The sequence below is a fragment of the Bubalus kerabau genome, chromosome 21, assembly GCF_029407905.1.
Source record: "Bubalus kerabau isolate K-KA32 ecotype Philippines breed swamp buffalo chromosome 21, PCC_UOA_SB_1v2, whole genome shotgun sequence".
In the NCBI taxonomy this organism is placed as follows: domain Eukaryota; kingdom Metazoa; phylum Chordata; class Mammalia; order Artiodactyla; family Bovidae; genus Bubalus; species Bubalus kerabau.
This window is the reverse complement of record NC_073644.1, coordinates 43,165,006-43,178,795: the sequence shown is the minus strand read 5'-3', so window position 1 is coordinate 43,178,795 and position 13,790 is coordinate 43,165,006. Positions and strand designations below refer to the sequence as shown.

Genomic DNA, 13,790 nt, shown 5'->3' with positions numbered 1-13,790 from the left:
TTGTGACCCCACGAGGCACATCAGGCTCCCCTGTCCTCCTCTATCTCCTGGAGTTTGCCCAAATTCATGTCTATCGAGTCAGTGATGCTACCTAACCAGCTCATCCTCTGCCACCGTCTTCTCCTTTTGCCTTCAGTCTTTCCCAGCATCAGGGTCTCTTCCAATGAGATGGGTTTTCGTATTAGGTGGCCAAAGTATTGGAGCTTCAGCTTCAGCATTAGCCCTTCCAATGAATATTCAGACTTGATTTCCTTTAGGATTGACTTGTTTGATCTCCTTACTGTCCAAGAGACTCTCCAGCACTGTGTCATGTTCATGCCATTTTATTCTGTCCATTATTGGTTTCAAAAGCTAATTGCTTGCTTCACTTGCAGGAAAATGTTGAGGGGAGTTACTGTGATCGCTGCAAGCCAGGATTCTATAACTTGGAGGAAAGGAATCCCCAGGGCTGCTCCGAGTGCTTCTGCTTCGGCGTCTCCGACGTTTGTGAAAGCCTCTCCTGGCCCGTCAGCCAGGTGGGGGCACCTTCCGAAAGCTGGGAGGTGGGAGTGTGGCAGGTGGCATGGAGATTACGAGGACAGTCAGGGTGTCCTAGCTGTTTGGGGAACAGAGAGTCTGGGGGGTTGGTTTCTAGAGGGACAGCATGCTGGCTCGAGCTTTGGGCTCTTCCTTGACCTCCCTTCTCCTTCCTTGCTAGTGCCTGGGGAGGGGGGATTCTGGTCAATACTTGAGCAGGGCTAAGTGTTCCTGCGGGTGGTCTCCTGTCATCTCTACATAGGTGACAGATTAGGAGGATAGGATCTGGAGGCTTTATATAGGTTTTGGCATTTGGCTAAGAAGTAGGGTACAGCAATGAAGAAGTCAGCATTAGCCAGAGATGTTTTATTCAGTGCATTTATTGAGTTCTTTGCTATTGCTTTAATCTGAGATATATATCCATGGCCTGTACAGTTTTGCTTATCTATTTGCTTCTAATTGACCTGGGTTTGGGGGAGTGTGACTCATTCTTAGGTTTTCTGGGTTCTTTGATGAGTAGAAGCCATGGTGTGTGAACTCCATCCTGCTTGAGCTCTCTGGCTCTGCCCCTTCACTGTGAAGATGCTAGTGCTGGGCTGAGGGAAACCCAAAGGGATCCACACATCGGAAATTCTTGGATCTTTTTTGAAGGTGAAAGATATGTCCGGGTGGCTGGTCACTGACTTGGTCAGTTCCAACCAGATCCGGTCCCAGCAGGATGCGCTGGGTGGACGTCACCAGATCAGTATCAACAACTCAGCGGTGGAGCAGCGGCTGACCTCCCAGTACTACTGGGCGGCCCCGGAGGCCTACCTAGGAAACAAGGTATCTGTGGTGATGGTGTCTGGGGCAGGGATCTTGAGCACATTTGCAAAGAACTTTGGTTGGCCTTTCACGTAGTCTCGTTGTTCTCTTGGGCATTTGGCAGAATATCACATAGTGTTTACTCCCACCTGACTCCCACGGTCTTTTTATCCCTGCTTGACTTTACTACATCATTAAAATACGAACTTGTGTCCTTCCTGGCACCATGGTAAGCCCCTGGTAGGTAGGGGAAGCCTGTCCCCTTCTCCCATACAGACTTTCTGCCTTGCTCTGGGTTCCTGGGTCACCCGGGCCTTTGTGAAGGTCCCTTGTGTCCCTGTTCTGTGGAGTTAGCCATGTACCAGTTTTGTGCTCAGTCCTGTCTGCTTCTTTGCGACTCCATGGCTTGTAGCCTGCTAGGCTCCTCTGTCCATGGGGTTTCCCAGGCAAGAATACCCGAGTGGGTTGCCATTTCCTTCTCCAGAGGATCTTCCCAACTCAGGGATCGGACCCGTGTCTCCTGCATTTCCTGCTTTGGCAGGCGGGTTCTTTACTTTAGTACTGAGCCATCTGGGAAGCTCATACCTCTCTCACCGGGAGTATAGAACATTCCTAGAAAGGGTGTGCAGGGGCCCCCCTGCTTCTTTCTCATGATTGTTGCTCACGTGAAGTTCATGTTTAAGAACAGATAGGATCCTTTCCATTGTAAGAAAATGCTCAAAGGGGATTCTACAAAGTGGGAAGTTGATTGATATGATTTAACTTCTCCCTTCTATGACATGGTCCCGTCCCTCCTCACCAATCATGCACCTTCTCCAGATTCTGATCTGAAAATATATTCAGTGGAATATCCCTCAATGGCTCTGGCTCCCTGTTTGCCTTAGCCTTGCCTTTGGTTTAAGTCATGGTGTAGGTCTCATACCATAGTCCATTTCTAGTTAATTTGATGGTTACATTTTAAATTTTATAGCTGTTTTGTGTATGTTTAATTGGTATTTACTTTTTTAAAAAGATTGCTTTTCCGCACTAAATTGCAATCTTAGAAGTCATTTTCTGTTTAGAATGAGGTCTTATCACCAAAATTCAGTAGTTTGTGTGTCTGGGGATCACCGCTCCAATTTTTTTATGGTGCAGAAATTGGCTTCTGAACATTGTGTTGTTGTACCATAGCTGGCAGGAAAAAAAAAAGTCTCTCTTTTACATTAAAGGATATGGGGTCAGGGAGAGAACCCTTAGTCCTTCCTCTGGCTGATCACTCATGTGTCTGTCGTCCTCCCACAAGCATGTTGATGAGACCCAATGTTGAGACTATAGTTCTGGGGCAAACTCCCCACCCGCTGCAGTTCTTCCATGAAATAAAGGTCTGTTTTTGGACTAGCATAAGTTCATAGTAATTTATCTCATTAGCTCTAAGAAGGAGTGCATTTTCTGTGCATTTAAAAAATATCCTGCATTTGGTGATGTCAGTTAAACAGAAGATTTGTATAACATGCTTCCTGTCCACTGCCTTAAATGTGAAGTCCTTACGCGCTGGGGCCTCGGGGGCCTTGTAGCCCAGCAGTTTCCAGATGAGTCCTAGCCACCGTGTCCTCTGACTGCGGGCTATGCTCCCTCCTCTCGGTGCTCACTGTCCCTTCATGGTTCCAGCTGACGGCCTTTGGTGGATTCCTGAAGTACACAGTGTCCTACGAGGTCCCAGTGGAAGCAGTGGACGGTGACCCTCTGTCTCACGCCGACGTCATCATTAAGGTAACTGCTTTCTTGTCACTGTGCTAGAGCCGAGGGCTTCGTGGGGGGTCAGTTTTATGACTAAAAGTGTCTAAGAGGGGGTGCGACGTAGCGAGGAGCTCAGGGCCAGGAGGGCTTTCAGCAGTGGTCTGCCTCTCAGGTCCCCTGAGACTAGAATTTCCAGAACTGCCCTGGGGCCGCAATGTAGCTCTTCCCTTTATCCTGTAGTGGAGTTGTCTATTCACACTCGAAAGGGAGAAGGTTTTCCTCCATGTGGGGACTTCCTGATCGGCCTTGGAGCCCCTCCGCCCCTCCGGTCGTGTCCTCCCCACTGAGTGACCAGAGTCTGGCTGGTCACAGAGGCTGGCAGCACAGAGTCTGGCTGTGAGGGGACAGGAGATGTGTCATTGTTTTTATCTCACCTCTGTCCCCTCCATCCCTGTCCTCACTCCCATCACAAAAAGAAACATAACTAATGAGAACCTACTGTATAGCACAGGGAATTCTACTCAGTGCTCTGTGGTGACCTGAAGGAAATCAAAAAAGAGGGGATATATGCATGCATATAGCTGACTCACTTTGCTGGGCAGCAGAAACTAACACCACATTGTAAAGCAACTGTGCGCTTAGTCGTTCAGTCGTGTCCGATTCTTTGGGACTCCATGGACTGTAGCCCCCCAGGCCCCTCTGTCCATGGGGATTCTCCAGGCAAGAAGACCGGAGTGGGTTGCCATGCCCTCCAGGGGGTCTTGCCAACCCTGGTGTCCTGCTTTGGGGGTAGATTCTTTACCATCTGAGTCACCATGGGGTTTCCTAAAAGAAATGCTAATTGTCACGTCGGTCCTTGAAATTAATTTTACAAGAATTAAATTTTCTAATTAAAATAGGTATTCTCCTAATTGTTATTTGACAGACTAGGTTAACAAACACTCCATATAAACAAAACCTAAGGTTGTGAAAAAATGAAAAATGGACATTACCTTTGGGGGTACACACATAGGTCAGAAAGCACATGATGATAAATGGGCTCCTATCTGATTACTTTTATGGCTTTTAAGAAGTGAGCATGACAATGAAATCTTTATTTTCAGTTATTACCCACCAGTAAGAGGAAGTTAGGTTCACAGTTTTAGCTCGTGACATAAAGTGAACTAGGAGACAAATCTACATTCATCAGATACAACTAATGGACTGACTTTTAAAATCCAGGCTATCTTGAAAGCTTGCAACATAGCAGGTATTGGTGTGTATTCTCTAGTGACAGAATGCCAGCAAAGGCTGACAATGAGTAGAACTTGTGGGTTTTTAATAGGTATTTTCTTACATTGCTAGAAATCAGGAGGTTTATTACATGTTTGTGTCCAGAAATGAGTTAAGATACTATATTCCAATAAAAATTGCAACAAAACCAAACAAAAAACTCAGCAAGGCCTTGGCCTTTGCTATACCCCTAAAACATTGTAAATCAACTGTACTTCATTTAAAAAAAGATGAGGGGTATCAGATTGGTTGCTTTGAGGAAAACTTGGTCTAGGGCTTGCCTGTGTTTCTTTTCTGAGATTAGCAGAGGCACAGTCTTTAGACTTATTATCCAAATTCCTCTGAGAGGAACACAGTGAAATATCTCTGATCCTTCTGGACCAAGGGCTACATGGATATCATTACACGTTTGGCCAAGACATGAAAAGCCAGGTGGCTGAATACAAAATTTGCTTTACGTGTTTCATCATGAAAATGAATCATGAATGTATTTCCTCCTTGTTTTAAAAATGTTAGGGAAATGGAATCACTTTAAGCACCCAGGCTGAGGGCCTGCTGTTGCAGCCATACGAAGAGTACTTGAACGTGGTTAGACTGCTGCCAGAGAACTTCCGAGATTTCAAGAGCAAGAAAGAGATAGATCGCGACCGGCTGATGACCGTCCTCGCCAATGTGACCCATCTCTTGATCAGAGCCAACTACAACTCTGCCAAGACAGCTCTTTACAGGTGTGTACTGGAACGGAGGGAAAACTTACGGTGGTCTTGCCTTTTGTAGTGTATAGTTTATGAATTGTCTATTTTATGCATTATGTGTTTTAAGTTGAATACACTTGATTACTTTCAGGACACAGCTAATGGAACTGTCTGTCTTGGAGTTATTTTTTATCACTATAATTTTATCAAAAGTGTAAGAAGAGTTGTCCATGACTGCTGTATCTAGTAGGAAATAGACTTGGTGTCAGGATCAGAAACTTTCAGGGTGGTTTTCTGAGAAATGAGGGGACAGTTGCCAGCAATATCACACCTAGTTTTCACCCTCTTGATGTTAATGGACTTAGATTTTTCACAGCTCATGAATTCAGCCTTAGTCATTTTGTCACTTCAAGAAGGTCTGTTTCTGGCAACTCCAGTCAGAGCGTGCACAAAGAATACGGCTAAAGCAAACCAAAGGGCACACCCTGTGACAGTCTCTCTGCACCAGAGAGAGTTCAGCTGCCTGGGCTTGTTCTTCTGAAGTTCATTCTTCCGAAGGGGCCCCACGGAGCCTTGCCTCAGCTGTGTTGGGCAGTAGCTCATCTTTTTCTAAATTTTGAAGGCATTTCCAGGGACTAATGACAGCTCCCAGAAAATGTTCTGTTGTGAAAATCTCTCGTTACTTACAACACACTCACCTTTTTAATTAAAAAAAAAATCATTTTGTTTGAATTAAACCTTTTTTAGGAATTCGTCTTCTTTGAGGTTCTAGATGCTGCGTGCAAGCGTGTTAAGTTGTGTAACGGGCCCTGTCTGTTTGTCTGTTGGTAGGTTGGATTCTGTCTCTCTGGACGTGGCCAGCCCTAACGTCATAGACCTGTCCCTGGCCACGGAGGTGGAGCACTGCGAGTGTCCTCAGGGCTATGCGGGCATCTCCTGCGAGGTAACCCTCCTCCTCCTTCCTGTCTGCTTCCTCTGCTCCTTCCTATGGGGGAAAAATGCGTTGAAGGTGATGTCAGGATGTATGTTTGAATTTTAGTTTTGGAAACCCAGTGTTTCTAAGTTTCAGACTTTTGAGGGATCTTGGAATATAGGAAGCACATTGCTTAAAGAAATCTAGGGACTTTCTTGGCCGTCCACTGGTTAAGACTTTGTCTGTCAACACAGCAGGTGTAGGTTCGACCCCTGGTCAGGGAGCTAAGATTCTGTGTGCTTCACAGCCAAAAAAAAGAAAAAACCAAACAGAAGCAACATTGTAACAAATTCAATAAAGACTTTAAAAATGGCCCACATCAAAAAATCTTAAAAAAAATAAATCCGATTTCTCTGAAGCCCCTGGGAATACTCTCATAGGTGTCACTGTCTGGCTTAGTCAATAGGAAAGTTGCAGCACCCAAGCCATGTTTTGCATTCCTAAGGAGGATCGAACTTAGATCATATTTGAATATTTACCAGTTACCAACACTTGACCTGGAAAGCTTTGGCCAAGCCAGCCCTGTGTGGAGACCTTTGATGGCACCCAGCTGTGTTACTTACATGGGCTCCACATCATATAGTCAGTGTATGAACCTACTCTTACATTCATTGCTAAAAGTAATCTGTTGCTTAAAAATGTTGAGGTATGTTTTGAATTATTTGGACATCCATATTGATAATAACTCTCTCTTACTGAGAAATTTGTATGTATCTGGCACTGTTCTGAGCCCTTTCCACATATTACCCCCATTTAATCCTTACAACAGCCTTGTCAGGTAGGCCCTTCATATGCTTTCTGTTCCACAGATGAGGAAACAGAGACAGAGAGAGGTTAAGTACCTTGACCGAGGTCACACAGCTAGCAAGCGGTCATATTAAGATTTGAACTTCACCCCTGGCTACTGCTATGAGGTCTTCTCACGTGTCCATGACTGACTGTAATTGTGAACATTTGTCATTGGCTGTGATTTCTTGGCTTGCACTTTTACAAAGTGAGAACATTTAACTTATAATCTGTTTTTACCTTTACTAACTTTATAGTTAATAAGGTTGGCCTGAAGCCTCCTGGTGCAGATATTTAATTAAATATTTTTATCTCTATTTTAAATATTTAGAAAAGTATTTTTGGTATGGGGTGGGGACCAAAGAACTTTTTTTTTTTAAACATCTCATTTATTTTTAGGACCAACAAGAGTTCATAGGTCCTAATCCCTGTGGGTCTTGTGCTTAACGGAAAAATGACCCTCAGACCACCTCATAGTATGTGGATGTGAGCTTGGGGAGCCACAGGTAGCGCAGAGATAACTGTGCAAGTGGGAGCCTTGCCAGCTAGACTGGAAGGAGGAGTTACTGCTGGAGGGCAAGTGGGCGGGGCTTTGGAAGGCAATGGTGTGGGCGGGGCTTTGGAGGGTAAGTGCTCTTGTGGGCGGAGCTTTGGAGGGCAAGTGCGGATGTGGTGGACCTTTGAGGGGAAAGTGCTAGTGTGGGCAGGGCTTTGGAGGGCAAGTGCTGGTGTGGGTGTGGCTTTGGAGCAAAACTGTGGGTGTGTGTGGGATGATGCTCAGGCAGGAACAGGAAGCTCAAGTCTTCTTTGTCAGGGTTTGTGTCAAGTAGAACTCATTCTGTAATCCAGCTCTTGCTCAGAAGCTGACTTAAAGAATCAGGCAGCTGTTCACTGAGAATGGAATTTGGGGGAGCCCTGTAGCTGCCACACAGACCCCCAGGCGGCTGCCTGCTCAATGCCCATCTGTAGAGAGGCCTGCTGTACCCAGGGGAGCATGGCTGTGGGAGGTGATAGGGGACATTCCCAAGATTAGTGTGAATGAAGGCATTATACATAATTACTATAATGAAATGCTCTCTAAGAATCCTTAGAACAATAGAAAACAAGCCCACACCCCCTCGTGCCATGGCCCCAAGGGAGTGTGCCAGCCTCAAATGAATCATTCCCCAGTCTGCACTCTGGAAGCGTTTCTTGCCTGCTGTCGCCCTGGGCGGCCCATGGACAGGGGTCTTGGAGGTGTGCACACCTGGCGTTGAGTCATTGTATGAGCGCCGAGGACCAGAGCTAATGCTTCATGTTTCAGATTGCGTGTCTGTCAAATGGAGAGTCAATTGCTCAGGGTCACCAGGAGGATGACATGAAGTACAGTGTCTAGGGGACTTCTTGTCCCCGAACCTCCACGTTGTCAGACCAGCAGGAAGACCAAGGGAAGCTCACCTGTAACACTTGTTTTATTAAACTGATGCTATTTGACACAGATGTGCGTTTAACACTATGATAGCAACATTTTATAAATTTTAAGCAAAAGAAAAAATAGTAGAGGGAAAAATATCCTCTCCATTTACATTGAAATGTAAATGACTATTACATGATTTCTAAGAATGTTGCAGTGGAAAACTCCTATGATGTACGCTGGCTTATTGAATAGCTATTAAGTTGTTGTGTGCATGTTCTGCCTTTAAAACATATAAGGAACTGGATTCTGGTGGTAGTTGTACCACTCAGTAAATTTACTGAAAAAAAAAAAATCATTGAATCGTATGCATCATATGGGTGCATTTTATGGCATGTTTGGGCAAAAAAATAAGTTTTCTGTTCCCGGAAGACTGAGTGGTTTTTGTTTCTAACATATTTGGAAAAGGATGATTTGCATTTTGCTTAAGAAGTTACTTTCACCTGCATGGTCACCTGTCCTTCTTTTGCAGTCCTGTCTTCCCGGCTATTACCGCGTGGACGGAATACTTTTCGGAGGAATCTGTCAGCCCTGTGAATGCCACGGCCATGCAGCTGAGTGTGATGTTCATGGTGTTTGCTTTGTGAGTCTGAGACCTCATGTGCCCCTCCCCCACCCTGAAGCCCTGGCTCTGCTCAGAAGTGATTTTTTAAAAAATGCTTCCTCCACAGGGAACATCCCTGCCTTTGTGAACCCCAAAGGAAATCTGGAGGTTTAAGTTTAAGACATAGACTATCTCCTGCTTTTTATTTCTTGTTTTTTTGAAGAAAAGTTGCTTTGGTAATAATAGAAAAGGGAGGTATCATTTCACTGCAGGTTTTTTCTTGGGACAATAAGTAATGATTTACTTCACAAGACTAAAAAGTAACATAAAGGTAGAAAACGTCCACTGATTAAGCAAAAAAGATCAGATCTTTTAAAAGCAAATGCTAGATTTTAACATTATATCATATAGTATATCATAAGAGGAATAATAAGATATCTGATAATCTCACTCATTTCTGCAATATATAATGCTTCATCACTGTTAGCAGATGAACTCTGCGAACAAGTCCCTCTTTCATGCAGTAGAAGTTGAAACAGGGCTTAACAAATGTGTGGTTAATCTTGAGAATGAACTTTGGGGCAGATACAGGGCAAGACTTGTATTTTAACTTCAGTCAGGAATTCTTTTAGGCTCTTGTGCCCCCACACTCCTGGGCTCTAATGGATTCACGGCTCAGAGACAGAATGAATGTGTATGGTAATCAGCCGAACCCTATTCACCGGCACAGCACAGAGGGAGGTTCATGCTTTTTCCCTAAGAGATTGATTGAGTAGCAGGGCAGGGAAAATTTAATGATCATGGGGAAGACCTTGGCGTGGTGCCGCCCATTGCTTATTCTCTCTGGAGCCTCATTTTTCTGTTTCTCTGGAAGGACAGCTTTCATTTAGCTCTTTGTCTGTGTCTTTGTTCTCTGTAAGTGAAGTGTCTGTAGGGTGGCGTGGAAGGATGGCTTGCACACAGACTCAGTCTTTCCATGATAAGTTCCTCAAGCTCAGCTTCCCATTGCTTGATGAGGTTGTTGTTCCTTTAAAAGCTCTCTCCCTCTTCCTTTCGGGTTTGGGGGCCTCTGCCCACACTTGGGCTGGGGGGGGTCCACATTCTGCACCCTCTGCCGTCTAGGATCCTAGAGCAGCTCTTTGATCCATTTTGTTACTGCAGAGGAGACCGAATATAGTGGTTGGAAGTGAAAGGTCTCTTGCTTCCTGTTTTCACAAATTAAAAGATTTTATCAGCCAGTGTAGAAACAGGCAGCCGCTCCTCGTATAGGAGTGTTTAGTGACTTTTTAGTCTTTTGCCTTTTTTTTCTGCTTGGACCGCAAGTTGTTTGTGGGTAACTGAGGCTCGCTCAGCAGGCCAGAGCCAAGCCTCTCCACACGTGTTTCCTAGGCATGCCAGCACAACACCACTGGGGACCACTGTGAGCGCTGCCTGCCTGGCTTCTTCGGGCTGCCTTCCCGAGGGACCCCCGGGGACTGCCAGCCCTGCGCTTGCCCACTCTCCACGGCCTCCAACAAGTAAGCCCGGCACCTCCACCAGCCAGCCCTGCCCCGAGGGGCCAGGGTCCCCATCCAGACCCGCACTGATGTCCTCAGAGCAAGACCTGTGTGCAATGAGAGTGTGAATTTGCCCCATGGTAATTAATTGGGACTCGAGATGGAGGAAAAGACTCTGTCTTTTAAAAAAAGCTTGACGTGTTGAAGTATAAAAGGCAAGTTGTGTAGTGGCAAGGACATTTGCCTGCCTTTTTCCCTCTTGGTCTCATGTCGATCATCACTTCCTTCAGTGTTGTGTGCCTACCAGTGGGCTAGGAAGTAGAGGGGGACATGGATATGAGTAAAACTTGTTCCTGGGCTTCAGGAGTATTTGAGCTAATGACCAAAATATGTAAATATGAGGCTCATTGTGAATGAACTGAATTCATTAAGTTGATTCAACAAATCTTTATTGAGTGCCTGGTATGTGCTGGGTATCATGGTAGGTGTCTTGAGTATCACACTGTTCAGCCGTGGCTGCCGGTGCCATGGCATCCACTGTGTGATCATGAGGACAGGGGAAGTATGTCCACTCTGCAGGGGGCATCTACCAGGGGCGATGCCCTGAGGAACCAAATTGTAAGTGAACTTGCTCTTGGCCAGTGTGGGCAGTTCTGAGGCAGGCAGCCCAGCCCCAGGGACTGGAGAGGAACTTGGCTTTGAGCATCAGAGCCGGCCTCCTGGAGGAGACCGCTGAGGAGGACATTGAGGGTGAGCCAGTGAGCCCAGACAGTGGGGAGAATCGCAGCCCAGGCCAAGGGACAAACAGGGAGTGTCTGGTGCCCACTGGGTGAGCTGTGTGATGGGGGGGCCTTCGTTTCTGGGCTAAAGAGTGAGGATCCAGTGAAGGTGTGTAAGGATAGGAGTGGTGGAAGCCAAGCATTTCAATATTTAGGAGTTCTGCACCATCCGCTGGTGAACTGCATGCATCTCTGCTGTTTTGTCAGTTTCAGCCCCACCTGCCACCTGGATGATGGGGACGAAGTGGCGTGTGACCAGTGTGACCCAGGATACACGGGGGTTTGGTGCGAGAGGTACTCCTTCACGCAACCAGTTTCCGAAAACATTGACAGTGAATTTTGTGTTTGTTTTTAAATGTGTAGTTACATGTGGCTTTAGAGTTTTTGATATGTAATTATTTTATAGACTCAGAGAGAGAAGCCAGTCGATCAATTAAAAAATTAATGTTGAAAATCCATGGGCATACTTTGATCTCTCTGAGCTAACTTGAGTTCTCGTCGGTAGCAATGTGAAACAGCCACGAGTTCGTATGTCTGTTCACACATTTGAATGTCCTTTTACTCTGGATAATCCCACAAGTGAGAGCTAGTTTGATATAAGTGTCTCCTGGTGCCAGGAGGCCAGGGGCTGTCTTTCCCGTGTGAGTCTTGGTGCCAAGTCTGGCTGGTCTCCATGGGAGGTGGCCTCCCTGAGTGGTGGGATGCGGGCCGAGTTGCCCGGGTCTGGAGCCTGTCCCAGGAGATTGTTGGCTTATTTGGACGCACTTCCCATGCCTCACAATGAGTGATGGGATCTGTGAATGCCTGAACTGGGAGCCACATTCCTCTCACAGTAAATCTTAGGTGAAGAGTCAGTCTGATTGATTAACCACTCAGAGAGTCCCTGGATGGTGGGGGACCATCTACAGTAATTGCATTTGTGCGCATCTCTGTCTCCATCTTTTATACAGATGTGCAGACGGTTACTATGGAAACCCAACAGTGCCCGGAGACTCCTGCGTCCCATGTAACTGCAGTGGCAACGTTGACCTCTTGGAGCCTGGGAGCTGTGATTCCGTCACTGGAGAATGCCTGCGATGCCTTGGGAACACCGACGGCCCCCACTGTGAGAGGTGTGCTGACGGTTTCTACGGGGACGCAGTGACTGCGAAGAACTGCCGTGGTGAGTGTGTGGGCTGTTGCAGCTGGGTCCACTACTTGCCACCTTGTGAAGACTCCACTCATCTTGTGCTCATGCTGAGTTGCTAAATCATTTTGGACTCTTTTTTGACCCCATGGACTGTAGCCCACCAGGCTCCTCTGTCCATGGGATTTCTCAGGCAAGAATACTGGAGTGGGTTGCCAGTTCCTCCTTCAGGGAATCTTCTTGACCCAGGGATTGAACTTGAGTCTCCTGTGTTGGCAAGTGGAGTCTTTACCCCTGAGCCACTGGGGAAACTCATCCATCCATCTACCTACCATCAAACAGTGCTCGGCCCAGGAGGTCACTTGACCCCATCTGCACTGGGTTAGCTCCATCAGTTACTAAAATGGAGGTCAAGTGGCCTAGAAAACACGCAGCCTCCCATTTCAGGAGGAAGTGGTACTCCAGAGAGTGCTGGCACTGCTCCCAGGGACTGAGGAGGTAAAGGAAGCCTGTCCTGTTTGTCAGGTAGATGCTAAGGGCTTCTTGAGGCAGATGGGATTTCAAGATGTGGAGTGGGAAATGGGGAGACCCTAGCCCTCAAATTGGCACATCTCAGCAGTCTTTGCCTGAACTGCTGACTCCACGTTGCTCTGCAGGGCTCAGCTCAGACCCTTGAAATGATAGACCATGCAGAATCAGTTACTGAGAAAAGCAAATTCCCAGGATGACAAACGTATAGCCTTAGGGCTGATACAGCTCTCGGTTTTATTTTTTGCACGGTTCTTGAAAAAGGAATGAAAAAGTAAAAATTGCAGTGATCCGTTGTTCTGATGCATGCGTCTAAGTTGCTTCAGTCGTGTCTGACTTTGTGACCTGTAGACTGTAGTCCTCCAGGCTCCGTCTGTCCATGGGATTCTCCAGGCAAGAATACTGGAGTGGGTTGCCATGCCCTCCTGCAGGGATCCTCCCCACACAGGGATGGAACCCGTGTCTCTTATGTCACCTGCATTGGCAGGCAGGTTCTTCACCACCATCACTACCTTTTTGATAATGAAGTTGCTCAGTCGTGTCTGACTGTTTGCGACCCCATGGACTGTAGTCTGTCAGGCTTCTCCGTCCATGGGATTTTCCAGGCGAGAATACTGGGAGTGGGTTGCCATTTCCTTCTCCAGGGGATCTTCCCGAACCAGGGATTGAACCCGGGTCTCCCGCAGACAGACTGTTTACCATCTGAGCCACCAGGAAAGCCCCTTTTGATGATTTCACCGTTTTGATGATTTCCTATAAATACTGAAGCCCTACTATGCTATTACAATGTAGAGACACAAGAGGGAGCCAGTGATACAGAAAAGATGCTGCCTAGGAGGACAAGGGATGAACCTGGGCTTAGGAGCCTGACGTTCAGCATCTTGATTGACTATCATAGGAGACGATAATTATCATAATTATGATAACCTGTGATTGTGTAAAGCTTCAAAGTTTACAGAATGCCTTCACCATTCTCATGGCTTTTCTTTTCACGTTTATTGCAAACCTCGATGATAGTTCATTTGTCACTTACTGCATGTCTGTTACTTCCCAGGCACTATGCTAAGTATTGTGATGGGAGTTGGAACTTTATCAGACTTGA

At 46.4% G+C, this 13,790-nt stretch overlaps 1 protein-coding gene across 1 annotated transcript in view; it reads left to right on the top strand.

Moving 5' to 3' along the window:
- Nucleotides 1-13,790, top strand: part of LAMA1 (laminin subunit alpha 1) — a 116,829-nt gene that overhangs the window by 44,744 nt on the left and 58,295 nt on the right. The window contains exons 11-19 of the mRNA XM_055559307.1: nt 375-515; nt 1,168-1,341; nt 2,968-3,069; nt 4,825-5,036; nt 5,835-5,946; nt 8,688-8,798; nt 10,149-10,276; nt 11,242-11,328; nt 11,985-12,196. Of these exons, the coding sequence (XP_055415282.1) occupies nt 375-515; nt 1,168-1,341; nt 2,968-3,069; nt 4,825-5,036; nt 5,835-5,946; nt 8,688-8,798; nt 10,149-10,276; nt 11,242-11,328; nt 11,985-12,196 (1,279 nt within the window). The remainder of the gene's footprint in view (nt 1-374; nt 516-1,167; nt 1,342-2,967; nt 3,070-4,824; nt 5,037-5,834; nt 5,947-8,687; nt 8,799-10,148; nt 10,277-11,241; nt 11,329-11,984; nt 12,197-13,790) is intronic.